General features: G+C 46.3%; 2 protein-coding genes across 3 annotated transcripts in view; one reads left to right on the top strand and one right to left on the bottom strand.

Moving 5' to 3' along the window:
- Positions 1-3,382: 3,382 nt before the first annotated feature.
- ddx18 (DEAD (Asp-Glu-Ala-Asp) box polypeptide 18) lies at positions 3,383-25,015 on the top strand. The gene is made up of 14 exons (XM_060930139.1): positions 3,383-3,526; positions 3,970-4,158; positions 5,861-6,037; positions 6,145-6,280; positions 6,469-6,569; positions 8,528-8,727; positions 8,944-9,058; positions 9,192-9,331; positions 18,991-19,152; positions 22,994-23,146; positions 23,241-23,354; positions 23,603-23,659; positions 23,758-23,935; positions 24,645-25,015. Exons 1-14 carry the CDS (start codon positions 3,418-3,420, stop codon positions 24,788-24,790), a joined length of 1,977 nt encoding a protein of 658 aa, XP_060786122.1. The 5' UTR covers positions 3,383-3,417; the 3' UTR covers positions 24,791-25,015.
- A 110-nt stretch (positions 25,016-25,125) lies between these two features.
- Positions 25,126-27,956, bottom strand: part of ccdc93 (coiled-coil domain containing 93) — a 36,007-nt gene continuing 33,176 nt past the window's right edge. Inside the window, exons 21-23 of one of the 2 annotated variants that reach the window (XM_060930140.1) lie at positions 27,737-27,821; positions 27,505-27,618; positions 25,126-25,528 (exon numbers count right to left, since the gene is read on the bottom strand). In XM_060930140.1, the coding sequence (XP_060786123.1) occupies positions 25,472-25,528; positions 27,505-27,618; positions 27,737-27,821 (256 nt within the window). In that variant the 3' untranslated portion in view covers positions 25,126-25,471. Of the gene's footprint in view, positions 25,529-27,504; positions 27,619-27,736; positions 27,847-27,956 lie in introns of those variants that run through there. The other variant, XM_060930141.1, reaches the window with a different exon arrangement.

Raw genomic sequence — 27,956 nt, 5'->3', positions numbered from 1 at the left:
ACACTTTCACTGCTTGTGCTCCCCCCAATGCCTCACCATGCACCAAGTGTTGGTGAATTGAGGTCTGATTACAACCAGAATCCACCAAAGTGTGATATGTAGCTCCTTGAATACTCACCGGTATGCGATACGTTCCGGCCCGATCAGGGGCGGTTTCTGGTGCATTGAGGATCTGGATTACAGCACCCACCTCCCTTGTGGTGCTCTGACCCTGGAGATGCTCCGATTCCCCACCCCGCCCGGCCCAGGCTTTCCCTCTATGCTGGTGTTATGGGTGTCACTCACCTGAGGGGGAAACAACACAGACAACACAGACACAGGAGAGGGAGAGAGGAGGACACCATGGGTGTGACGGGCCAGCTGGGGAGGAGCCAGCCGCTGCCTCCGTGGCAGGGGAACGGGGTGGAGAGGGAGATGAGAGACAGGGGAGAAAAGAGAGAGAGAGAAGAGAAGCGAGGGGAGCTGCCTCCAGATGGTCCTCTGCCAGCTCGATGGCTTGCTCCAGTGATGCCGGGTGATAACACTGGACCCATTCCGCCATTCCTTCCAGAAGTCAAGAGACAAACTGCTCCAGTGCCACCAGATCGATGATCTCGTCGGCGTCGCGGCCTTCCACCCTCAGCCACCACCGGCAGGTGTCCCGGAGTTGCTGGCCGAATGCAAATGGCCGGCTGACCTCCTCCAATGCCAGCGCCCAGAAGCGCTGGCGATGTTAGGATGGCTTTCCTTAGATCCGCATAGACCAGCCAGCTGTTAGCAGGGAGCTGCTGTGCTGTGCCTCGCCAGTCAGGAGCAGGAGGAGGCGCGCCGCACGCTGCTCCAGCAGCCACCCCCACACCTCGGCTGCTTGCTCGAAGAGAGCAAGGAACACTTCTGGATTGTCCTGTGGTCCCATCTTTGTGAGGATGGTGGCAGCGGTGGTCGACGCCCCTACTGACACAAGCAGGTGCCAGAACGCCTGGCGATCTTCCTGCTGGGCCAGCATCAAGGCTTCAAAGCATTGCTCCTGCTCCTTTCGGAGGGTGATCAGTGCTTGATGCTGGTTCTGCTGGGCGGTAGCAAGGGCAAGGATGAGCTCTTCGAATGGCGAGGACTCCATGGGGTGGTTCCCTTCTGTGCTTCTGGGTTTTGGCACCACTGTAGCACTTCCTGATGTGGGTGGAGCACAGAAGCATGGCAGGCGAGAGTTGATGTTTACACAAACACTTTTATTTTAGCTTTTCCACTCGCTCGCTCGTTCATTCGTTCGTTCGCTCGCACATGCATTGTGGTCGGGAGAGAGCTCCCTTTCTCTGCTCTCTCTCTCCTTTTATGCTCCATCCCTGTAACAAACACACACATTAATTGACAGCAGGTGGAATGACTTAGCCACTTACCTTCCCCGTCTTCCATTCACAGACTGCTGCTTGGCCACGCCCCCGCTGCCACATTTTATATATTTGTGTGTGAGACTACTACTTTTCAGATTACTGGGTTTTGCTGCAAAACTAAGAAGCAAGTGTGACAGTCAAAGTGTCCAGAAGAACTGTGGCTGGTTCTGCAAGATGCTCAGTAAAACCTACAGCTCATTTCCTTATAAAACTGTACTAATTGTACCTGAGACTATTTTTTTTAAAGCAAAGGGTTGTCTCACACCAAATATTAACTTTTTTCATGCATTACTGCTTACTGCCCCCGCCCATCCTCCCTACATTCTACAGAAGCACCACAGAGAGTGTTCTAACCAGCTGCATCTCTGTGTGGTGTGGAGGCTGCAGTGCCTCTGACTGGAAGAATGTGAGGAGAATGGTGAGGACAGCAGAGAAAATCATTGGGACTTCTCTTCCCTCCATTCAGGACATTGCACAAAGGCGCTGCATTTCTCGAGCCAGAAACATCATCAGTGACTCCTCACACTCTCACGATGGACTGTTCTCTCCTCTGGCCTCTGGAAAGAGGTTCCGCAGCATTCGGTGCAGGACCACCAGGTTCTGTAACAGCTTTTCCCCCCAGGTCACTAGACTGCTGAACTCCAAATCCAAACTTCTATTTATAACTTGAACATTTCCTCATTCCACAGGTTACTTTATACTACTGCAATTTATAATATTTTTGCTGCTGCATAATTAATACACTTCATATTTAATTCTTTGCTGAGCCTAATTGCAACGAAATTTTGTTCTGTGTACACTTGTTGCATACTGAATGACAATAAAGGTTGTCTAAGTCTACTGATCTTTCTGGGGCTTTTTTTAAGTTGAAACATTTAATTTCATTATTATTGAAGGCACCTTGTGCGGCACGGTGGTGTAGTGGTTAGCGCTGTCGCCTCACAGCAAGAAGGTCCGGGTTTGAGCCCCGTGGCCAGCGAGGGCCTTTCTGTGCGGAGTTTGCATGTTCTCCCCGTGTCCGCATGGGTTTCCTCCGGGTGCTCCGGTTTCCCCCACAGTCCAAAGACATGCAGGTTAGGTTAACTGGTGACTCTAAATTGACCGTAGGTGTCAATGTGAGTGTGAATGGTTGTCTGTGTCTATGTGTCAGCCCTGTGATGACCTGGCGACTTGTCCAGGGTGTACCCCGCCTTTCGCCCGTAGTCAGCTGGGATGGGCTCCAGCTTGCCTGCGACCCTGTAGAACAGGATAAAGCGGCTAGAGATAATCAGATGATGATGAAGGCACCTTTGCTCTATAGCATTGGATGTGCCTAAGACTTTTGCACAGTACTCTCATCTCATCTCATCATCTCTAGCCGCTTTATCCTGTTCTACAGGGTCACAGGCAAGCTGGAGCCTATCCCAGCTGACTATGGGTGAAAGGCGGGGTACACCCTGGACAAGTCGCCAGGTCATCACAGGGCTGACACACAGACAACCATTCACATCTACGGTCAATTTAGAGTCACCAGTTAACCTAACCTGCATGTCTTTGGACTGTGGGGGAAACCCACGCGGACACAGGGAGAACATGCAAACTCCACACAGAAAGGCCCTCGCCGGCCACGGGGCTCGAACCCAGACCTTCTTGCTGTGAGGTGACTTACCTATGTATCTACACACACACATACGTGTGTGTGTATGTATGTATGTGTGTGTGTGTGTGTGTGTAGATACATAGATAAGTAAATGATTTATTTTTAACTGCTGTTCCCCTTCCGTTACTTTTGCAGCAGTAAGATTACATTAATTTTGTTTAGAGTTGGAGTTAGGTTTTTTTTGTTTTGTTTGTTTGAGGTTTTGGTTTTAGAGCTCAGAGGTGTAGCAGTACTTTCATCTCCTGATTGTCCAGAGAAATAATTTAATTCAGGCAGACAGGGTCCTGATTTATTTTCACTCAGGCACTACGAGGTCACATATGTTGGAATACGGGTGGGGAAAACAGAGCAGTAGGAGTGTGTACTGAAGGACCTCAGTCACTCACACGTGTGTGTCTACATGCAGACATGGCGGATCTTCAGATGAAGCTTCTTCGGAAGAAAATTGAGAAAAGAAATGTAAAGAATAAAGAACGCAAGCTGAGACAAAAGCAAAGGGAAGAAGAAGAAGAAAGCGGTAATGTTTAAGTTGGTTTATTTGAGTTTGGGGTTGATGGTGAGTTTGTATTTACACACTAGCTGGATGGTTAGCTTAGCTAGCATAGAAAGAGTATTAGCCTGGATACACAGGCGTTTTGGTATTTTTTTTGCAGAATTTGAGATTTGACCCGAAGTCATCGAGTTAGCGCCTGTTAAACTGATTTTGACACACATTTGCTTCAACTAGCAAGTTAATATTTGTTTATTGCTAACTTGCCTAGTTAACATTCTCCACCGTTGTATTGGAGTGTAGCTAGTTCAGTGTTTAGTAGTGTGAGCTCTTAAAGTTTAAACATGATGATAACCCTTTGACTTTCTCTTGGTATTTGGATGCTGATAAGTTTCCACCTAGACTTTTATTGTCATTTGGAGTCAGTCTCTGCAAGGTATTAATTCCTGTTTTCTCTTGTTATCTGATAGAGTTGAAAGTAGTAAGTGAGGATTGTGATGGAGAGACGACTGGAGACACTCCAGCTGCAGACACAGAGCAGGAGATGGCAGATGAAAAGCAGAAAAGTGATTCTGCTCAAGAGCACAGCGGTACACACAACAGCAGCAAGAAGAAGAAAAAGCGCAAACTAAATGAAGCCAGAGATCCCAACAACCTTTGTGAGTGTTTCTTATGGCCCTTTTCCACTACCCTTTTTCAGCTCGCTTCAGCCCGACACGGCTCGCGTTTCGACTATCTAAGAACAGCACGACTCAGCTCGCTTCAGCCCTGCTCAGCCCCCAAAACTCGCACGGTTTTGGAGTAGGGCTGAAGCGAGCCAAACCAAGCCGAGTGGGGATAGGGGCGTGAGGAGACACTCCCCTGTGCACTGATTGGTGAGGAGGAGTGTCCTCACATGCCCACACACGCCCCGCGAGCACGCTGGGATCTGTAAACACCGTAAACCCGGAAGGAGAATTACGAGAATTATGAAGCCTTATGCACCTCGCCTCATCTATACGCGCTTGCCAGTATCTGTTGGCGTTGTCGGTGACAACAAGCCACAGCACCAAGACCAGCAACACTAACAACTCCATGTCCTCCATGTTTATTGTTTACTATCCGGGTCGTGAGACTACCGCTTAAAAGATCACTGATGTCACTGTTTGCGCCACCTAACGACATCACCTGACGTCCACCCACTTTCGCTAACTCCACCCAATGTGTCCACCCACTTCCAGCCAGCACGGTTCAGCGCGGTTGTAGTCGAAATGCAACTCCAACAGCCCCACTCAGCCCGACTCGGCACGGCACGGCTCAGCCCGACTCAGCCGCGTTTGTAGTGGAAAAGCGGCATTAGGGTCACATAATACAGCCTGTACTTCTGATGCACGGCTGGAGTACTGATCATTCCAATTTAGATTAATTTCAAGATTTGCCAGCTTCATCAGTGATGAGATTATTCCATACGACTTCGAACCACCGTGGAGTAGAGAAGAGTTGGAAAGACGACAGGATAAGGACTAGTCCATCACACTGGTATTTACGTCATTACTGTCGCACGATTAAAACATGCCAGATCAGGCGGCTGGTGGGTTTTCAAAATAATAAATACATGCATGTATTTTTGTGATAAATACATATTATACTGAGTGCATTTCCCACATAATCCTCACTAAGGTTTCGGACAGCACTACAAAATGGCGTCCCCATTATATAGTGTCCTATATAGTGAGCAGGGAGCGATTTCGGACACAGGGAAAACATCTGGCTTGATTACGTCAGCATTCGAAAGAGGGCGCGCGCGTCTTTTGACAACGTTGGCAGATGTCGGTCACTTTGATTTCTGCTGTACGTTTTACTTCCGTCCTACGATGTCTCGCACAGGTCTCAGCGAATCTTGTTTACGGCTACTGCTTTGACATATGGACTGATATTACAGAGTGTATTTCAAACACTCATAACTTGCTATAGCAGTGACAAAATAGCTATCAGAAATGCATTCTTATATTTAATAAAATGAGAGAAATTGAATTTTGATAAATTTGCCTTCAGTTCTTTTTTTTTTAAAGTGTCATTTCTTCATAAATGAAAAATTTTTAATCATTGGAAAATCGCTATGGTACAAACGGAATAACGCACTTCGGACCTGGCCGTTTTGAGGAAATAATCCACTTCACTTTGGGCTGTGTCAGATGTGCTCATAGCAGCACCGTACACACTCGTATCTGTTACTACTGTAACTTCAAAAAAAAAAGACAGACAAATGATTAGATAAAGTGCCTTAATCTCCTGTATTGAAGATAAAATGTGGTTTCTTGATTTCCGGTATTAGTGGAAATGTATTAATTGGTAATTGATGATGAATAATGTATTTTCTAGCTGTGAAAAAGGCCAAACAGAACAGTAGTGAGGGCGATGGGACTGAGCTCTCTGAGAGAGGCGAGGAACAAGAGGGTGCAAAAGGGGTATTTCAGGATGAAGAATGTGATGGTGAGAAAGATGGAGATAATGAGGACGAGGAGTGTGATGGACCAGAGCTTCCGTCTGGATTGACAGGTGAGGAAGAATGTCCTTGAGTCTGTGTGTAAGACGTTTGGATGCCTGACATTATGTTGCTGTGTTTGTGTGTGTTTTTTATGCTATTTTTTCCCTTTTTTCCTCAGGAGCGTTTGAGGATAAGTCATTTGCATCACTGTCCGAGCTTGTGAGTGAACACACACTCAAAGGCGTTAAAGACATGGGCTTTGAGGACATGACTGAGATTCAGCACAAAACCATTCGCCCCCTACTGGAGGGAAGGTGAGCTTACACCACTGCATCACACCTTCATTACAAAAAGACGAGGCTAATTTTCCTCATGGTCTTCCTGCTAACTAATTGACCAGCCTTGCTGTAATTACATAAGTATTTTTTTCTATGTTTTATGCATCTTATGAGATGATGTGGTACAGTGCAGGCATCTCATTAAGCAGTTTGTGTCTATACAGAGACGTTCTTGCAGCTGCTAAAACTGGCAGTGGGAAAACTCTGGCTTTCCTCATTCCTGCTATTGAACTCATCTATAAACTCAAGTTCATGCCCAGAAATGGTGAGTGTACACACACACACTAGGGATGTTAACCGATGACCGTTTGACCGGTGGTTGACCGAATCAGCGTCAACCGGTTAATTTTTTTTTGGTTGTCGGTAAAAAAAAAAAAAATCAATCGTTTTGAAGCTGCCAATTTTGGAGCGGAGAACCTGGAATTCTGTGTTTGTAAACGCTTGGGGCGTGCCATGCGGTGTAAGGACAACAGCTGACAAATCAGAAACACCCATTCAGTCATGTCCCGCCCTCCCGCCCCAGTTGAAGACAGCTGACAAATCAGAAACACCCATCCAGTCATGTCCCGCCCTCCCGCCCCAGTTGAAAACGGCTGCCACTCGGCGAGAGAAAAGTGTAGACACAGGCTTTTTAGCTTACAAATTACTATTCTGTTTTTTTTTTTAATTATTATTAGAAGGCACATCGAGTTTAGTCCTGCCTTGGCCAGTGCATTCTGAAAGTATGTTTTGGTCTATAGCCAACAATGCATGTTATTGCAGATCATATCTCTCCACACAAACTAAAGGCACAAATGCCGACTTTTTCACGGCTGAATTGTGCAGATCCGATTTTTTTTTAAGGGGGGGGGCGTTAGAGTGTCTGAATAATTTCATCAGAGTAAATTCTGTATTAAAATTACTAAATAAGCAAATGCCGTTGAAATTATTCAGACACTCCAACGCCCCCCCCAAAAAAAATCAGATCTGCACGATTCAGCCGTGAAAAAGGCGGCATCCGCCAAAAGGCTCGCCGTTTGCATCCCTGTTAAACTCATAGGTTATTCGACTTTAACCGGCTAATGAGGCTCGGTGGTCGGTCAAGATTTTTTTTAGTTTTCGCCATCCCTAACACACATGCGCAAACACTGTATGAGGCAGTGTCCAAGTATTCAGGAGTACCCCTTAAAAGAAAAGTTCACCCTAAAACTCACTAAATGTGTCCATATTGCAGTATTTGTGCTTGGTGATTTCTGGTGCTAATTGGTTGGTTGTATCAGCAGTGTTTGTGTATGATGTTATTCCTGTGAGAAAGTAGTGATTGACGTCATAATGGACATCACTAGACCAGTTACAATAGCATTTAATAGAAGAATTTCCCATAAACATGGAGAATAAAGGTAAATCTTGTTACCTCCTAAATACAGAAGAATAAGCTATTTTTTCCGCTCATTCACATTTTTTCCAAAGTAGTTCAGTGTCATATTAATGAGAAATCCAGTGTACAGTTATACTCCTTTTCGACCAACAGGGAACGGGTTCTGTTCTTGTTTGTGCTTCAAATTCGGAACCGTTCAGAGCAAAAATAAATTGGCTCGGAACCTGCAAAGCTGGTTCCCAGCTGGAACCAAAATATAGCTGGTTTGTCCAGTGTGAACTGTGACCTCAGTGGGAGTGTCGTTCTTTCGTTTCGAGAGGAAGCGGAGCGCAGCACTGGCAAACACAACAGAAAAGGATACATCTTCAGAAAAAAATGGACTAAAAACAAATGTATGCAATGACAGAACAAAAGCTCGCAGGTAATCAATGGGTACCGCCGTCTTGCTACTACCGTTTACTCCTGATGTGAATTGTACAAACACCTTCCGTTCATGACACATCCTTGATTACGGTTCAAAATTGGTGAAAACGTGAGCCGGTGCCAAGATTCAAAGAATCCTGAACGGAACTGGTTCAAGAACCTGTTGGTCCAAAAGGGAGAAAACGTTGGAATCAAAGTTTGAGGGGGCGTGGCCAGCAGGAAGCTCTGTTAGCAGTCTTGAAGATATTCAGCATAATGGCTTTGACTGAGTGCAGCAGTATTGATGAGGAAGTGAGATATCTGGACAGACTACAGCACTGCACTCTTTAGGTAGAGATGAAGCAAGGGGTTGGTAGCTTTCCAGATGCTTTGTTTTCTTCACTGGTTTTGAAATTGGCTCTAAATGAAGGTGTCTTGTAATATTCCCCACCCCACACACACAGGTACTGGGGTGGTGATTTTGTCTCCAACACGCGAGTTGGCCATGCAGACGTACGGAGTACTGAAAGAGTTGATGACTCATCACGTGCACACATATGGTCTTATTATGGGCGGCAGTAACCGCTCAGCAGAAGCCCAGAAGCTTGGTAATGGAGTCAGCATCCTGGTAGCCACCCCTGGAAGACTGCTCGACCATCTACAGGTTAGAGCAGCGTTTTAACATTTGTTCTTAATACGTTTCCAAATTTGTCACTTTAAATGTTGCACCAGTATTTATAACCTTTCATCTTCTTCAGAAATTTTGCACGTCAAATAAATACTTTAGTAAACACGCAGAATGCCGACCTGGAGCCCCAGAGGATACGTGGTCTGGTTTTGTGTTCACTCTCCCTGCCTGTTTGTGTCTTCCTCGCTGTAGAACACTCCTGGCTTCATGTACAAAAACCTGCAGTGTCTGATTATTGATGAAGCCGATAGAATTCTTGAGGTTGGATTCGAGGAAGAACTTAAACAGATCATCAAACTGCTGCCAAGTAAGAGCCTCTTGCTTTAGTTAATAGATTTCAGCATTCAAAACCAAGGTGCCTCTAACGAGCCTTGATCATTGATTCAGAGCTTGACATCATCATGGAGTTCTTTTATACTTCTGTAATTTTCATTGCTTAGAGAAGAGACAGACCATGCTGTTCTCAGCTACACAGACGAGGAAGGTGGAAGATCTGGCACGAATCTCTTTGAAGAAAGAGCCTCTGTATGTGGGAGTGGACGATAACAAAGATACAGCCACTGTGGAAGGACTGGAGCAGGTAAACTAGCTTTTCTGAGAAGGGGCTTGTTCAGGAATGCAGTGCAGTATTTATTAGTGCCGTTTATGTATTAGACGTTGTCCTTTCGTCTAACAAGTGTCACAGTTTAAATTTTTTACTGACAATAGCAGCATCTGCACCACAGTTGTAGGCTTGTGACTTTCATTTTAAGATATCGTGATTAATGATGTAACCGTCCAGAACCGATGACCTAAAAAAGACAGGAACATGAAGGGGGTGGGGCTTTCAGGGTAACGATATATACAGATATAAATCTGTGTTTATAACACATTATAAACAGATATTCAAGTACAATTAAAAATAGTAATAGAATAGAAACAAGCTAAAATAGAATAAGACGGATAAAATACAAGAATAAAAGTTACAGTGCAGAGCGAGGAATTAATCAAAAGCCTAACATTTGATTTAATAAAAGGCAGCGGCAAAGAAGAAAGTATTCAGCCTTGGTTTTAAAAGAACTGAAATAGGCAGCAGACACAAAGTACTTTGTATTTATTAATGCGGGAAATACGCTCAGTAATAAATACATTATTTTGAAAACCCACCAGCCGATTGATCTGGCACATTTTAATTGTGCAACAGTAATGACGTAAGTAACAGTAGTGTCTGAAAGTGTTTTTCATTTTTCCAATGAGCTTACGATATAGTGAGTAGGGAGCAGTGAACGAGTGAGTGATTTCGGACACAGGGTATGTTTTATTATAAAAATACAAAGTTTTCACACGTCCTAACCCCAAGGTACTCCGTTTTATTATAAAATACAAAAAGTACCTTGGGGTTAGGACATGGGAAGACTTTGTATTTAAACTACTTGATGATGTAATAAGACTGGACTCCTTAATAAATTCAAAATATATGTAATGCCTTCTATCGCAGTGGTCACTGGTCGAGTGGTTTGAGGTGTTGGATTAAAAATCAGAAGGTTCCGAGTTCAAATGCCTGTTGAGTATGCAAAACAAATGCTAATTAGGTAGACCAATACCCTATCCACACTAGGGATTTTGTACCGATACGAAACTACTTTCGTACCGCAACACCTGTCCACACTAGCAACTATACCGGTACTGTAGCGGTATAACTATTGGTACGAAACCCACAAATGTATGGGTTTCGTACTGGTACAGTATCGGTACTGTAGCGCTTCACTGTAGTGTGGACAGATGAAGCGGCTCTGTATCGATACAAATATAATGCGCAAAGTCACACACCTCAATCGATGTCTTCGCTGAATAAAATAGTGAAGAACGGAGATTCGTTTGTTTCTTTCTCAACTGCCTCGCACGTTTTATACGATTCGACTGAATAAATGACCACCAGAAATACAGACTGTACACTGACAACAAAAAGCGCGCACACGTTGTTTCATCCGTACGGAAGCCGAGAGAGGCCCTTCATATAATCCTTTTTTTTTTTTTTCACCTTGTCATCCCGAGATAACGACATAATTAATTCAGGATCTCGAGAAAACAAAACCGTTATTTCAAGATCTCAAGAAAACAAAACAATTATTTCATGATCTCGAGTAAACAGCTGAGAAATGGTTCATTCAGGTGCGCCAAGAGACTTGTGATATGCTGACTTTGGGGCTATTTCTCATTCTGTATAGACGCAACTTTGGTCATTAGAATGTCTGGAATAATCGATCGCCTAATAAGGCAATATTTTGATCAGGGGTTGACACAGGGAGAGATTGCATTAAGTCTTTTAATAAGGGATAATTTCAAAATTAGTCCGCGGCACCTCCGCAGAAGACTGGCCCGGCTTCGTCTCTCCCGACGGAGATACAGTGATCCAGCTGAGATCATGAAATAATTTTGTTTTCTCGAGATCTCGAAATAACGGATGCCATATATTCTCAGAAGGAAGTTACTCGGTAACCACGGAAACATTTCGCGCACGCGCATTTCAACTACCGTGAAAGAAAACCGCAAACATTTCTCGCTAGTGGGGACAGATGCACTAAACTGTACCGGTATACTTTGTATCGATACAGTTATACCACTTTCGTACCGTTATAAGTGTGAACACAGCAAAATACAGACAAGATGAAATACTAGGTAGGTGTAGACAGAGAGGAAGTGGATGGAAGAAAGAGAGACAAAAGAAGTGATAAATCCCTTTTAAGAATAATAATCCAAAATTTGACCTAGGTTGGAAATTATGAACTAGGTTAAATTTTAACTTGGGTCCAAAAATAAATAAATAATAATATCCCTGTGTCCAAAATCGCTCACTCGTTCACTACTCCCTATATAGGGAATTACTATATAGAGGACTATACAGTGAGCTCATTGGTAAGAATGAAAACACTTTCGGACACTACTCTATCGCGCTGTTATTTACGTCATTACTGTCGCACAATGGGCCATTTGCAGGAATTGGTCACGTGTCAATTTTCACCATAGCAACAAGCCCGTGGTGGGCAAGCTAACGACGTTCCTTGACAACCATAAGAGTTTGACTGGCGATGCGAAGCAATCCATTTCTATAATAGTTGGTTTTTACCTTTTCTACAGTCTTTTTTTTTTTTTTTACCCTAATTTTCGTGTGTACTTGGAAAAAGTTTTGTGGTTCTATTTCGTTTCTACTGACCGCCAGAGGCGGTGCTTTCAGCACATGGATATCCATCACACGAACGTGCAGGTCGAGTAATAGTAACAACAAAGTCACGTGTGACCTGGGTGACGTCACCCCGTGACCCCGGCATAAAAGACCGGTAAACCCAGGAAGTGACCTCTTACATCTTCTCGCGTTTGCAGGTTGCGAGTTGGATTGAAATTTGGACAAAGCGCTGTGGTAGTTTCGTTACCCGTAGGGTTGGGGCTGTGCTTATGCATCCTCCAAGAAACTGCGCTAAGTCCACCAACTCTTTTCTTCTTGTCCTTATTTTGTGTAGCCTTGTCTCCGGCCTGCTCACAGGCCGGCGGTCTTGTGTGTTGTATTGTTTGTTACTCCGTTAAGCTGAGCGCTCTCGCTCGGTGGAGTTAGCTGATTAGTCCTCCGGGGCGGCATCCTCACCGCTGGAGGCCGGCTTGTCCTCATTCAGGTAAGCGGTTTTCATTTATTTAATTTAAAGCGGTGTTCCTCGCCGCTGTTTATCAGTTCTGTGGCGCACTGCGCCTATCTTTGTTAATATTATTAACCGCCTTATTTTGTGTAGCCTTGTCTCCGGCCTGCTCACAGGCCGGCGGTTTTGTGGGTTGTATTCGTATTGTTACTCCGTTAAGCTGAGCGCTCTCGCTCGGTGGAGTTAGCTGACTAGCCCTCCGGGGCGGTGTCCTCGCCGCTGGAGGCGGGCTTGTTGTCGCCCAGGTAAGCGGTTTTCATTCATCTAAATTAAAACGGTGTTTCTCGCCGCTGCTTATCAGTGCTGTGGCGCACGGCGCCTATCCTTGTTAATATTCCCGACCACGGGTGTGTTCGCCCGGTCGTTTTTCATTACCGCCTGATTGTTTATTTTGGGCTGCTTACTTGGGGTGTTCTCGCCCTATTTTTTAAGTTCCCTTCTGCCAGCCAGGCGTCATGGACCTCTTCTCTCGCTGCGCCAACTGCCGGTCCCCCTCGAACCGGAGGACGGCCACCGCGAGTGCCCCTCATGCCTGGGTATTGATCACCTGCGGCAGGGGCTGACGGACATGGCCTGCGCAGACTGCATGTGCCTGAGCGTGGCTGCGCGGACCGCCAGGCTGGCTCGGCTGGATTCTCCGTCTGACATCCCCCGGGCCTCGGGGGGACAGGACACGGTGTCGGCTGCAGCAGCGGGGCCCAGCAAGCGCTGTGGGCTCCCCCACACGTCTTCGCTTCTAAGGCGAAAAAGAAGCGCTCGGGCGATTTGGCTCAGAAGGTGGAGGTGATGTCCACCGAGCTGGAGGAGATGAAGGCCCTGCTGGCGAATCTTCAGCCTCCGCCACAGGGGGCAGTGTTCCCGCAGCCACCCCTTCTGCCTGGCAGCCCGACTGTTCACAATCACCACCGCTTCTGTCACCGGCCGTTGATGCACGCGGCCTGGATGAACTGTCGATCCGGGCTTCGGAGAGCTTTGACTGCGGTGGGTCCGATGGTCACGGCTCCACCTCTCCGGCCGGTTCCCAGGCCACCAGCCATGGCACCGTGGCAGCATCGGAAGGCGGATGCTCATCCATCCAGCCAACGCTGAGGGCTGCATTGGCCCGTCTGGGGTTGGACACGCCCTGGTGGCCCAGCATCAGAGCGCTTTCTTCAGAGGTCCCACATAGCCTTCCTCGTTGTCTGTTCCGCCCTCGGCCTCATACATCGAGGAGTTACAGAGGTGTTGGGCGGACCCTAGATGCCTTCCCACCTCCCTAGTGACTGCAGGGCCCTGGCGGCAATGCAGGACACCCCTACCTATGGCCTCCTGCAGATGCCCAACATTGAGAAGCTGCTTTCATTCATTTAAATTAAAGCGGTGTTTCTCACCGCTGTTTATCAGTTCTGTGGCGCACAGTGCCTATCCTTGTTAATATTATCAACCGCTTGTTTTGTGTAGCCTTGTCTCCGGCCTGCTCACGGGCCGGCTGTCTTGTGTGTTATATTCGTATTGTTTGTTACTCCGTTAAGCTGAGCGCTCTCGCTCGGTGGAGTTAGCTGACTAGCCCTCCGAGGTGTGTCCTCGCTGCTGGAGGCCGGTTTGTTGTCGCTCAGGTAAGCGGTTTTCATTCATTTAAATTAAAGCGGTGTTTCTCGCCGCTGTTTATCAGTTCTGTAGCGCACGGCGCCATCCTTGTTAATATTCCCGACCACGGGTGTGTTCGCCCGGTCGTTTATTTTTTATTTCCGCCTGATAGTTTATTTTGGGCTACTTACTTGGAGCGTTCTCACCCTATTTAAGTTCCCTTCTGCCAGCCAGGTGTCATGGACCCCCAGACGCTGGAGGGGACGAGCGCGGCATCACGGGAGCTGTGTGACGCGGCTCCAGGCCTTTGCCTACTCGTCGCGGGAACTGGGCTGGCTGATGTCGTATCTCACCCTCGGCCGCCAGCAGATATGGCGGATACAGTCCCCTCTGGCAGAGCCCGACCGGTGTGTGCTGCACTCTCTCCCTGTTGTCCCCGGGGAGCTGTTTGGCGAAGCCACTCAGCAAGCCCTGGATCGGAGTGCCCAGGTCATCTAGGCGTAACAGCAGTTCGCTGGCCCCCGCCAGGCCCACCACCAGGGCAATGCTGCCCAGTCCTTCAGGGGGCCCACACCGACTCTGTCTCGGCCACGCACCCGCCAGGAGACCAGACGGGTTGATGACTTTCGCCGCCCCACCACCTCCCGGACCCGCGGTGCCGCCCCCTACACCCAGTCCGCTCCTCGTCGCCCCCATGGTGACCGACGGGGGCGCTCTGGACGGCGCTGACATCAGCGCGCCGGCGGTCGGCCGCTTTTCCAGCGAACAGCTCCAAAGCTGGAGAGCGTTGACCCCTGGGTGCTGGTGACCCTCACCGAGGGTTACCGCATCCAGTTCTGCTGCCGTCCACCACGTTTCATGGGGTCAAACACACCACCGTGAGCCATCCAGGGAAGTCCCTCGTCCCCCGGCAGGAAATCGCCACCCTCCTGGAGAAAGGAGCAGTCTCTCCCGTCGACAGGCAGAGACAGCAAGGTGGGTTCTACTCCAGGTATTTTCTGGTTCCGAAGGACGGCGGTATCCGCCCGATCCTCGACCTGAGGTCCCTCAATTCCCACTTGAGGACCATGAGATTCCGCATGCTGCGTACAGTGGATGTCTTACACCACATCCAGGCGGGCGACTGGTTTGTCACCTTCGACCTGAAAGACGCCTACTTCCATGCTCCCATTGTGCCACACCACAGGCAGTTCCTGCGGTTTGCCTTCGAGGGCCAGGTTTTCGAGTTCAATGTTCTGCCCTTTGGGATATCGCTGGCACCCCGTGTGTTCACCGGGTGTGCGGCAGTGGCATCGGCACTACTTCAGGCAAGGGGTTTGCGTGTCCTGCCTTACCTGGACGACTGGCTCGTCTGTTCACGGTCAGCAGCTCAGGCCCGCACCAACATCGCGACTGTGCTCTCGCATGTCGTAGAGCTGGGGCTCAGGGTGAATTACAAGAAGAGCTCGCTGGTGCCCAGCCAGGAGACGACTTTCTTGGGCATGCACCTGGATTCGAGGTCGTTGATGGTAACTCCCTCCCAGACCAGGATCCACAACATCCGCCTACTGCTTGGCCGCTTCGGACGGGGTAGGTCACTCGCCCTGAAGACCTTTCAGCGCCTGCTGGGCATGCTTACGGCAGCCTCCTCTCTGGTCCCGCTGGGACTTCTGGACTTACGCCGCTTCAGAGGTGGTTCAACGGTCTCCACCTCCACCCGGTGCTGCACGGGCGCAGCACATCAACGTGCTGGAGCTACGGGCTGTGTTCCTCGGCCTACAGCACTTCCTCCCAGGCCTGACCGGCAGACACGTTCTGGTGCGGACGGACAACGCTACGGTAGTGTACTACATCAACCACCAGGGAGGCACAAAGTCCCTCCAGTGCTTGGAAGTGGCTGGCCAACTTCTGCGGTGGGCCCATCGACATCTCTTGAGCCTGCGTGCCATGTACTTGCCAGGCACTGCCAACAGGGCAGCAGATCTGCTGTCCCGCCAGGACCCCGATCCCGGGGAATGGAGACTCAACCCAGCGGTGGTTCTCGCCATCTGGGAACGTTTTGGCAGGGCAGAGGTGGACCTCTTTGCCTGCCAGGAGTCGACACACTGCCCTCTGTGGTTCAGCCTCCACGGCCCCAGTCCCCTGGGCCAGGATGCGCTGGCGCATGCTTGGCCGAGGCAACTGCTGTATGCCTCCCCCCCTCTGCTGCTGATCGTGCCAACCCTACACAGGGTTGCGATGGACCACCACGGGCTGCTGCTTGTCGCCCCCCCGGTGGCCGGGCCGAGTGTGGTTCCCAAGTTGCTGCAACTTCTGAACGGCGACCCCTGGTGCCTGCCAGTGAGGACTGACCTGCTATCACAGCTGGGAGGGCAGATCTGGCACCCGGATCCAGCCCGTCTGCAGCTCTGGGTATGGCCGCTGAAGGGCCGGACCCCCTGCGAGGTCCTTGTGAGCCGGCAGTGGTCAACACCATTGCAAGCTCTCGGGCACCCCCCACCAATGCCCTCTATGCCAACAGATGGAGGCTTTTCTCCAACTGGTGCTTAACTCGGGGGGAGGAGCCTACATGCTGCCCCCTGCCGACCATTCGACTGTTCCGCCAGTCTCTGCTTTGATAAGGGTCTTACCCCTGCCACCATCAAGGTCTATGCAGCTGCCATCTCTGCTCAGCATGCCAGAGTTGGGGGAAGGACCGTGGGGTCCCACGCCTTGGTGGCACGTTTCTTGAAGGGTGCTCTCCGGTTGAGACCCCTCCGACGGAGCCGGGTACCCACATGGGACCTTCATTGGTGCTGCAGGCTCTCTGCGACGCACCGTTCTGAGCCCCTGCTCACGGCAGACATTTCATGGCTCTCCCTGAAGACTGCTTTTCTTCTGGCCATTACATCGACGAGGCGCATCGGGGAACTACACGCGCTGTCAGTCAGTGGGGAGTGCCTGCAGTGGCACTCCGGCGACAGTGGGGTCACCCTGTGGCCTAACCCCTCTTTCCTCCCGAAGACCCTCTCTGCTACCTTCGTCAACCAGCCCCTTAGCCTTGCGGCGTTCGAGGCGGGCCATGGTGAGAGGTCGGAACTTTTGTGCCCAGTTCGCGCCCTCAGGGTGTACGTGTCGTGTACAGAGGGCTTCCGTAGGAGTGACGCCCTGTTTCTGTGCCACACAGGACCGACGAGGGGTCTGGCGCTCTCTAAGCAGAGGCTATCCAAGTGGATAGTCGAGGCCATATTACATGCCTACAGGCACAGTGGCTTCCCGATTCCTCCGGCTGTCAGGGCGCACTCTGCACGGGGCGTGGTGGCCTCATGGGCATCACTGAAGGGCGTGCCCCTTTCAGACATATGCAGCGCAGCCTCCTGGGCTTCCAGCTGCACCTTCACCAGGTTTTACCGTCTTAATGTCGTCCCACATAATCCTGTGGCGACGGCTGTCATTCCAGGCCCGTCGCAGCAGCACTGGGTACGGGTAGGCACTCCTCATGACCTGGTTGGTATTAGTCATCCATGTGCTGAAAGCACCGCCTCTGGCGGTCAGTAGAAACGAAATAGAACGAGGGTTATGTATATAACCGCGGTTCTATGAGTTTCGGATGACCGCCAGAGCTTGGCAGTCACTCGGAGTGTACACGAGAAGATTTGCCAAGAGGTCACTTCCTGGGTTTACCGGTCTTTTATGCCGGGGTCACGGGGTGACGTCACCCAGGTCACACGTGACTTTGTTGTTACTATTACTCGACCTGCACGTTCGTGTGATGGATATCCATGTGCTGAAAGCACCGCCTCTGGCGGTCATCCGAAACTCATAGAACCGCGGTTATATACATAACCCTCGTTTTAACTTCTGTCGTAAGTTAAAGTGGATCATTAGCCGTAAAAGAGTTTTTTGGACTCAAGTTGGTCGCTGCCGAAAGAAATGCGCGTGCGAAATGGCGGATTTCTCAGGTATGTTTATAACTTTTATAATTTCTCCTTTTCTACCTTTTATCATTCACTTAATATGTGAAGATTCTTGAAGATAAATACAGATATCTGTAGATGTGTTTTTAGCCGATAAGAAGCAGATTTATTCCCCAATGATTAACTTACGACCGAAGTTAAAACCACAAACTTTTTCCAAGTACACACGAAAATTCGGGTCAAAAAGAGACAGTAGAAAAGGTAAAAACCAGCTATTATAGAAATGGATTGCTTTGCATCGCCAGTCAAACTCTTATGGCTGTCAAGGAATGTTAAGTTAGCTTGTCGCTATGGGGAAAATTGACACGTGACCAATTCCTGCAAATGGCCTATTAAAATGTGCCAGATCAGTCGGCTCGTGGGTTTTCAAAATAATAAATGCATGCATGCGTTTTTGTGATAAATCCATATTATACTGAGCGCATTTCCCACATTAATCAGTACAAAGTACTTTGGTGTCGTCTGTATCTTTCAGTTCTTTTAAATCAAGGCTGAATACTTTCTTCTTTGCCGCTGCCTTTTATTAAATCAAATTTGAGGCTTTTGATTTGATTTCTTTCAGCGCAACTGCAATGCACGATGGGATATATTGCTTGGTTAGTGACCATCGGTTGTACACTACTTTTCATGATGCATTGTGGGATACTTTGAGTGCACTATATAGGGTGTAAATAATCCTCACTATACATTCGGACAGCACTACAAAACAGCGATCTCACTATATAGTGAGTAGGGAGAGATTTCAGACACAGGGCTAGTTTGACATTTTTTGACCTGTAACGTGTCAGTGAATATCATTTCAGTGTAATATCAATTAAGTATAATATTGCTGTATTGCACAAGCATACTAGATAGATAATGTGTAACATAATATGGATTGGACATGCACTTTTTTATAACAACTGTATAAAAGAAATTTACACGCATCTGTATGTATAAATCTGTATTTTTCTGCTATTATGATACCAGCTGATGCACGTTTTCATTCTTGCTGGTAGTATGGAGGTTTTTGTGGTAAAATTGTGCTTTTTGTACTCATGTATTTGGATTTGATTTGTGTTTTGCCCCAGGGCTATGTGGTTTGCCCATCAGAAAAGCGCTTCCTGCTGCTTTTTACATTCCTGAAGAAGAACCGCAAGAAGAAGCTGATGGTGTTTTTCTCCTCCTGCATGTCTGTGAAGTATCACTATGAGCTGCTCAACTATATTGACCTGCCGGTTATGGCCATCCATGTGAGTCGTTTTGCAGATCTTGTACGCACAAAGGCTGCGCCAAATAAATTTTATACTTTTATCAAAAGCTACTTAAGTGAGACGGATTATAACCATGTAATTGGGGGTGAAGGACCTGTGCTGAGGATTTGAACACAACCCATTGCTCAAATCCTTAACCACTGAGCTGCCACTGCTTGAAACACGTTCCTCTTTCTATAACCTCTGCTAGAGCTGTGTTTGCCTCGAGGGCCTCTCTGTTGTAGATATTTTCTTCATGAGGAAGTACTGATGTTAAGCCTGTCATTTGTGACTGGTGCCAGGATGGAGCTGTGGTCCAGAGGTGGACAAAGTACCCAACTTAAGTAATGAAGTCAAAATACAGATCCCACTGGTCAAATGTTACTCAATACAAGTGAAAGTTGTCCAGTCACATTTTTACTTAAGTATTTTTAAAAGCAAGTACTAAAGTACTTTAAGTATTAAAAGTACATTTTCTGTCAACTCATCGTATTATTGCCACAACGCTTACAAAACCTAATGCCTCTGAAACAACCAACTGGATTTACTGACTCGCTTGTAGAACCTGTAGAATAAACACCTTTTATCACAGATTTCTACATTCTGTTTATTTGGCAAGATAATGCTGAAACACATTTCTGAAAGGACTTCAGATAAATTAACGTTATTCATATTAGCGTAACTCCGTTTTTACATGCTAACTAAATGTCCGAGTTAACTAGCTACGCGTTAATGTTAGCCGTGGACAAGGCTACGGCAACTTGGCGGGCAAATCCATAGAACATCATTTGACTAACCAGACTGCATTGCAATGTTATTGCTAGCTCTAAAAGCACAGACAACTTCATTACAAGCTTTCTCTTGAAATAAAACGTTTATGTACCTCAATATGCTTCCATAGGTTGGACGCTGAGTTTTTGTAGGCCGTGATATGGTTCATTTTAGGCAAACAAAACGAAACGAATGTTTAATCCTTTCTGAAAACTGAAACATGGGTTCTAGTTATGGCCCTGGGTGCGTGCATTCCCCAGAACCGCCTCCTTCCATTCTGCCATCAACTGATCATGTTCAAATGCTGCTGTGGAGAAATTGAGCTTGATTTTATGCAGTCTATGGACGTGACCCTAATGATTTACTGATTTTTTTTTTTTTTTTTAAATCGCAGGTGACAGACAGCCTATCACATTTTAGAAAAGAAAAAAAAACCAAAAACATCCATTTTCAAAGCTGCTTCATAGTAACGAGGACCTTGATAGAAATGTAGTGGAGTTAAAATCATAAGTTTCCCAAAAAAATACTCGAGTACAGTACAGATACTAAGAGTTAAAATCGACTACAAAGTTGGCATTGGAGCTGCCCCGCTGAACCAGCCAGCCCTGAGCGCGTGATGTCACAGCGGGAACCGGTTTTAAGGCCGAGGCCTTTGACAGCTATAGACCAAAGTCATATAAATAAACATTTATAGCGAAAGTATGAAATACAGTTACCGACTTGCTCAACTAAGACTGATTTGACTTCATTGATTGTGGGTTGACTCTCATTAAAACAGGATAGGTGCTATAACTTATGCAACGTACATGTACATGCATGCATTTTCACTGATAAAATGTAAAAGGCTAATTAAATAATCAGATGAACAGAGACGATCACATTCTGAAGCAAATTAAATAATCTTATACCGGTAACTTAACACACAATTACATGTATTAATCTAAATGCAGGTAAACAATTTTTTTATCCAAATGAGTCTAAGCTTGCCTATCTGTGTTCTCACTTCTTGAAGGCCGATTGTTTTTGAAACCGTTTGTTCAGTTCTCCGTTCATTCACTTAGACGTAAGGGCGAGATGGCAGCAATATCCAGTTTAGAAATAAGAGACGGCTGCTCCACTCATTCACTTTTCTTCATACTGTGTATTCCACCATTACTGCTGGGCTCAGGCAATTACTAAAACCCGGGACGGAGCGGGATGTCACCGGTTTTAGCAACAACTGCAGGGAGGTCACTGCCTGAGCGATATATTCCGTCCCATCCCAGGTTTTAGCAACAACTGGTGCAACTGAACTCACTTTCCTTTTCTTGTAGTTTTCTTTAATTGTTGGTGCTGCACCCTCTTTCAATACGGGCTTATAGCCAATGATCCTCAACAGATCAGCAGTTTCATACAAGTCTTCAGTAAAATGTACAGAGCAGAGGAGAGACCACTTCATAGCTGCCCAATGTGCCCGTGAACAACTCACAAAACGCGTCCAAATCTTTGTAGTTTGAACATTCTTGGGCCATGAATGCAATGTAAATCCACCTTCTGTCGTGCTGCTGTCCGGGCCAAAAACACATCTACGTGGCATGGCGATAAATTAGCTCAAAATGGAGGATCAGAGTTGCAGTCAGCTCTGCGTTTTAGTATAGCGGAAATGGCGACGAGACCGATACACTTCCTGTTGTGACGTTATGGATGTCAAGGTCATTCACTCGGACTACTACCTATATAAAATCACTTTAATCATAAAAATTACTTAGATTTATTGTTAAAGGTGTCATTCCACGACAAACCGTTTAATACTTGCTCTTTTTGAAATACCATAGGTCACTCCGAGTTGCATATGCATGCTGCACGTGAAAATGTTCTTCTACCCCCATTCCCTGTATTAGCCTATGAAAGAAAATAGACGGAAAAATGAGCGAATCAGAAAAAGCCCTACGAACTTGCATCACTTCGAAAATTAGTAGTCATGGCCTCGTCCATAACCCACTGGAGGGAGCGTCACAGTGCTGTTAGCCAATCAGAAGCGATATGTTTACAGGTCATGAATATTCATGAGTAAGAGTTGAAATCCTGTCGTTCTCTCCCCACCCACTCCTCCACCAAACTAGAACAGCCTGAAACAGGAGCACCACAGCATTTTTTTTTTTTCACCAAAACCGGCTCTCAGGGCATTCATTCATTCATACTAGAGACCACGGCACAATTAATGAAAAAACGATGCAATGACACCTTTAATGCTTAAAACTATTCCTGTGCCATTCTTGAAGTCTCAAGGCATTTATAAACGAAAGTGAGGCCATAGTTCTGTGTATACGCTTTAAGTACAGTACTCAAGTAAATGTACTTCGTTACTGTCCACCTCTGCTGTGGGGTCAGAAATGGGACTGTGATCAGCAAGGACTATTTTCAGTGTTTTGTTGTATTTACATTTTAAATTGTGAAACAACTTGTGTAAGAAAAGCACTGTGTATTAGTATTTATTTAGATATAATTGGTGACTTGTCAGCCAACATGGGTGGTATTTTAGTTGAACGTAAACTTATCTAAACACTACAATATCGATTTAAGCACCCTTCTTTATTACCAGACTCTGCATAATGAGTTTGCAGTTGATGAACAATTAAAGGAAAATGCAAATGATCTATAAGGTAACGCGAGGTCCATGGAGGGTATTTATTGTTGCATTTCATTTCACTTGTTTCTGGAAATCAAATGCCTCCCTAGGAACCCCCCCCAAAAAAAAGCCAGGCAATGGGGTGAGGAAAGTGTTTGATTTCCAAAAATTAGCATGCGCGTGCACTTTTTTTTTTGTGTGTGTGTGTGTTGGGAGAATAGTTACTGATCATCAGATACTAAAATTAATGGCAGTCAGTCTCATCTGCATCATACTCGCCAAAAATGCTCTGCTATGGTTCAGCCTTACTTGGGTGTTTTTAATAATTATAATCAAATCAGAAATCTTTTTCCTTTCTTGGCTGCGTGAGACCTTTTACCTCAACCGCTCAGTTGCAAGTTGTTTTCGGATAAAAACATCAAGGTATGAGAACGTGGAAATGTTCTTTTTTTGGCTTTACAGGGCAAGCAGAAGCAGACAAAGAGAACCACCACATTTTTCCAGTTCTGTAATGCAGACTCTGGCATTTTGCTCTGCACGGATGTTGCTGCCAGAGGACTCGATATCCCTGAGGTGGACTGGATCGTCCAGTACGACCCACCAGACGACCCTAAGGTATAAACGCTACAGGCAAGCAATTCACGTTTTGTTTTGGAAATTCTGAATATACACAGGAAGATAATTTGCCATTGTGGATTCATTTTGTCAGGAATACATCCACCGTGTAGGTCGAACTGCTCGAGGCGTTAATGGCAGAGGCCACGCCCTCCTCATCCTCAGACCTGAAGAGCTCGGCTTCCTGCGGTTCCTCAGACAGGCCAAGGTAGCATTATAATCTTACTCGGAGATTTTTAATCCTGATGACTGTAACTACTTCTCAGATGTGTGGGTTTGCTATGAAGTCAGTCCTTCTGTCTCAGAAAGGGTTCTCACCTTCTGAAATCAACTCCTCTCATAATTTTTGGAGGAGTTTCACAAAACTTGGGACAGTAATGCGTATATTGCAGTATCTTGTAGCGGGGGATATTGTGCTCTCAGAGTACTCATTTTACATTGTTTTCTTTCCTGAAGGTCCCATTGAGTGAGTTTGAATTCTCTTGGAGTAAGATCTCAGATATTCAGTCGCAGGTGAGTCTATCCAGTTCCTCTAAAGTATTATAGCAAACTGATCACCTCTAGTAGCAGGATTGCTAATGGTCCTCTGTCCTGTTGTGTGTGTATATCAGTTGGAGAAGCTGATCGAGAAGAATTACTACCTGCATAAATCAGCTCAGGAGGCTTACAAGTCCTACGTGAGAGCGTACGATTCCCACTCTCTCAAACAGATCTACAATGTACAGACACTCAACCTCCCCCAAGTGGCGCTGTCCTTTGGCTTCAAAGTACCACCTTATGTTGACCTCAGTATCCTTTCAATATTTTGCTCTTACGTTTTTATCCTCATCACACAGAACATGAATCATGAAATGAACAAGGCACACGGGAAAAAAAATTACATCAACTTTTCATGAATGACTTCATGCTAAATCTATAAGGAATTTGCTGGTTACACAGTTATAGAAGCAAGTTGTGTGAATTTTTTTTTTTTAAATATATAAATCACGCTCTGTTATCACCCAGATGAGCATGGGTTCTCTTCAAGGTTTCTGCCTCGTGTCATCTGAGGGAGTTTTTCCTTGCCACCATCACCTTAGGCTTGCTTAACAGGGATAAATAAACTTGACATATGAGCCAAGTCTTTTTATTTTTCTGTAAACCTGCTTTGCGCCAATGTCTGTTAAAAGTGCTATACAAATAAATTGACTTGACGTTATAGGTCACTAGTGAGCTAATGGTGTCAATAGCCATGCTGGTCCTTTGGTCCATGACGGGGAAAGGTGAATGCAGAAAGAGTCATATTCGGATTCATCCATCATTAGGCTATTGTCTTTTTACTGTGCTGCGTACTTATTAATGTGAGCACTTTACACATTTGTGTAGCTGTTACAGGACTGCTAATCAAGTTGACTGTTCTGCAAACAGCTTGACTTTGTTTTCTAAATTCTAAGTGCATATTTTAATGCTGCTCAGAATCCTAAGTACTCTGTGATATTCCTTAACATGTCCCTCTCAGATGTCCACAGCAGTAAAGGTGTAAAGCTGCAGAAGAGGGGAGGAGGTGGAGGCTTCGGCTACCAAAAATCCAAGAACGTGCATAAGGCCAAGATCTTCAAACATGTTAACAAGGGCAGGGGAGACCGCAGACAGTTCTCCCGCTGAGTTTGACCCTTCCTCCCCCCCCCAAGCTCTTAATGCGTTAGGATAGATCTACTTATTTTGTATGTGTATTCGGAGAAGCTGTTGGAAGACTGAATTTAAGTCTATTTCTAGTCACATAACTGCGTGGAAAGTCTAATGCTAGATTTGTATGAACCTCCTTTTAATCTCTGTATATGAATTTTCCTGACTTCTTTGTATTGGTTTAATTAAAGAAATATTCAAGAACCCCATGATGCTTTTTAATAAGCCGTTTTATACAAGTCATTGTTCAGTAACGGTAGCAGCTGTCTTCAGGTTTATAAATGTAACAGGAGTTCAATAAGAATTTAAGCTGCTGCTGATAAATGCATGATTTATTTAAACATTACTTAAAAAAAAACAAACAAAGGGGGGGATCCACTAGGGTTGTTTTAAACAATTTTCAGTGGGTTAAAGCGGATGTACAAGTATGCTCGGCACTGTAAGAGACCTCTGTTCAGAAATGGGTCAATAGGATTTTTACCAAAAAAAAAACACAACTGAGCTACATGTATACAGGTTAGATACTACAAATCTAGTTCTGGGCCCATGAAGTGCATGCTATTACCACCCTTCCTCCTGGAATATTAGTGCGTTTTGTTTTTTTAAATATATAAAATATCTCCATCCACAGTTCTAACAATGGGGGAACATGTAAAATCTTCAGGATGCTCCCTTTGCTCTCAGCTTGGACAGCAGCATTTCGTTCTTACGGCACTCCTATAAAACAGAAGCAAAGCCGATATTCTCACAAACGCTTAAGTTTTATTATTCTATATTACTTTGTACTAAACATTCCCTGTTAATAAATACACTGCACAAAAAAAGTACTTGGGCTGTGTTTGTAAAATGTGTACAAAATTTCAGTCAATAGTGTAGCGTTGATCAAATATCTTACAATTTGATTTAAACATGCATTATCTAGGCGGCACGGTGGTGTAGTGGTTAGCGCTGTCGCCTCACAGCAAGAAGGTCCGGGTTCGAGCCCCGTGGCCGGCGAGGGCCTTTCTGTGCGGAGTTTGCATGTTCTCCCCGTGTCCGCGTGGGTTTCCTCCGGTTTCCCCCACAGTCCAAAGACATGCAGGTTAGGTTAACTGGTGACTCTAAATTGACCGTAGGTGTGAATGAGAGTGTGAATGGTTGTCTGTGTCTATGTGTCAGCCCTGTGATGACCTGGCGACTTGTCCAGGGTGTACCCCGCCTTTCGCCCGTAGTCAGCTGGGATAGGCTCCAGCTTGCCTGCGACCCTATAGAAGGATAAAGCGGCTAGAGATAATGTGAATGTGATGTGTGACTTTGTACTAAACATTCCCTGTTAATAAATACACTGCACAAAAAAAGTACTTGGGCTGTGTTTGTAAAATGTGTACAAAATTTCAGTCAATAGTGTAGCGTTGATCAAATATCTTACAATTTGATTTAAACATGCATTATCTAGGCGGCACGGTGGTGTAGTGGTTAGCGCTGTCGCCTCACAGCAAGAAGGTCCGGGTTCGAGCCCCGTGGCCGGCGAGGGCCTTTCTGTGCGGAGTTTGCATGTTCTCCCCGTGTCCGCGTGGGTTTCCTCCGGTTTCCCCCACAGTCCAAAGACATGCAGGTTAGGTTAACTGGTGACTCTAAATTGACCGTAGGTGTGAATGAGAGTGTGAATGGTTGTCTGTGTCTATGTGTCAGCCCTGTGATGACCTGGCGACTTGTCCAGGGTGTACCCCGCCTTTCGCCCGTAGTCAGCTGGGATAGGCTCCAGCTTGCCTGCGACCCTGTAGAACAGGATAAAGCGGCTACAGATGATGAGATGAGATGCATTATCTATGCAACTTATGAGTCAGGGTCACCAATCTATAACAAGGCTAACACAGACAAATAACCACTCGCACCTATGGGCAATTTAGTGTAGCCAGATGACCTAATACACATGGCTTTGAACTGTTTGAGGTACACGCAGAAAGGCCCCCAGTCGGCCAGAAGGTTCAAATCTAGAACCTTCATGCTCTGTGAAACCATCTGTCTGTTTCTCTCATCTCATTATCTCTAGCCGCTTTATCCTGTTCTACAGGGTCGCAGGCAAGCTGGAGCCTATCCCAGCTGACTACGGGCGAAAGGCGGGGTACACCCTGGACAAGTCGCCAGGTCATCGCAGGGCTGACACAGACACAGACAACCATTCACACTCACATTCACACCTACAGTCAATTTAGAGTCACCAGTTAACCTAACCTGCATGTCTTTGGACTGTGGGGGAAACCGGAGCACCCGGAGAAAACCCACGCGGACACGGGGAGAACATGCAAACTCCACACAGAAAGGCCCTCGCCGGCCACGGGGCTCGAACCCGGACCTTCTTGCTGTGAGGCGACAGCGCTAACCACTACACCACCGTGCCGCCCTGTCTGTTTCTCCACGGCATTATTAAAATAATGTCTTAATGACAGGAAAACTTAAGGGTTGTTTAAATACCATATAGGATTAATTAAGAGCAGGTCCTCCATCTAAATCTATAACATAGTCATGAAGATGAATTTATATTTATTAACCTTAATTGCATAATGCTTGTGCATAAGAGTGCCTCAGGACATTTCATGAATTTAAAAAAAAAGGTTTCTAACTCTACACAGTGTTAATAAATGAGGGCCCTGGTGTCATGTGCATTTCACTGCCAAACAAAGTTTACAGAAAGTGCAGTGCAGTGTTCTCACCTCTTTAAAGTCTTTTACAGTCTTAAAGTAGAGTCTCTGTTTATCCAGCAGTTCCAGATACTCGTCATTAAGCTGGTCTCTCCTCATCTTATTTTCCTGTTTCTTCTTCTCCATCTACAGGAGGGTTTTTTAAAGAACACCCCACATTATTAAAACACCAAGAACAAGTCAGAAATTTCACCAGATTTTAATACACACGTATCTGAAGCAGTACAAAGTTTCTCTCATTGACCTTTATTCGACTCTGTTTAATTCCTTCCACTATCTGCTCCATCTGCCTGAGGAACTGCTCTTTAGCTCCTGACGATGCCATGGCTCTAAATGCACACACACACCACAAATCTACAAGTGGACACAGATCCTAGCATCACTTTTTACTGTGTTAAAAATAAAATCCGCACAAGGTTTTCGCCACATTACAGGTAACATGGTCACTTACAAGTGCGTGTGTA

Source organism: Neoarius graeffei, chromosome 9 (assembly GCF_027579695.1).
Source record: "Neoarius graeffei isolate fNeoGra1 chromosome 9, fNeoGra1.pri, whole genome shotgun sequence".
NCBI lineage: Eukaryota > Metazoa > Chordata > Actinopteri > Siluriformes > Ariidae > Neoarius > Neoarius graeffei.
Note: the sequence above shows the minus strand (reverse complement) of the source record. Positions and strands in the feature narration are given on the sequence as shown.

What these genes read in the sequence shown, in the direction of transcription:
- ddx18 (XM_060930139.1), top strand. Translation starts at nt 3,418, where the DNA reads ATGGCGGATCTTCAGATGAAGCTTCTTCGGAAGAAAATTGAGAAAAGA. An exon ending in GCTTCCGTCTGGATTGACAG is followed by an intron (nt 6,038 to 6,144) that starts GTGAGGAAGAAT and finishes TTTTTTCCTCAG; the next exon opens with GAGCGTTTGAGGATAAGTCA. An exon ending in GGTTCCTCAGACAGGCCAAG is followed by an intron (nt 23,355 to 23,602) that starts GTAGCATTATAA and finishes TCTTTCCTGAAG; the next exon opens with GTCCCATTGAGTGAGTTTGA.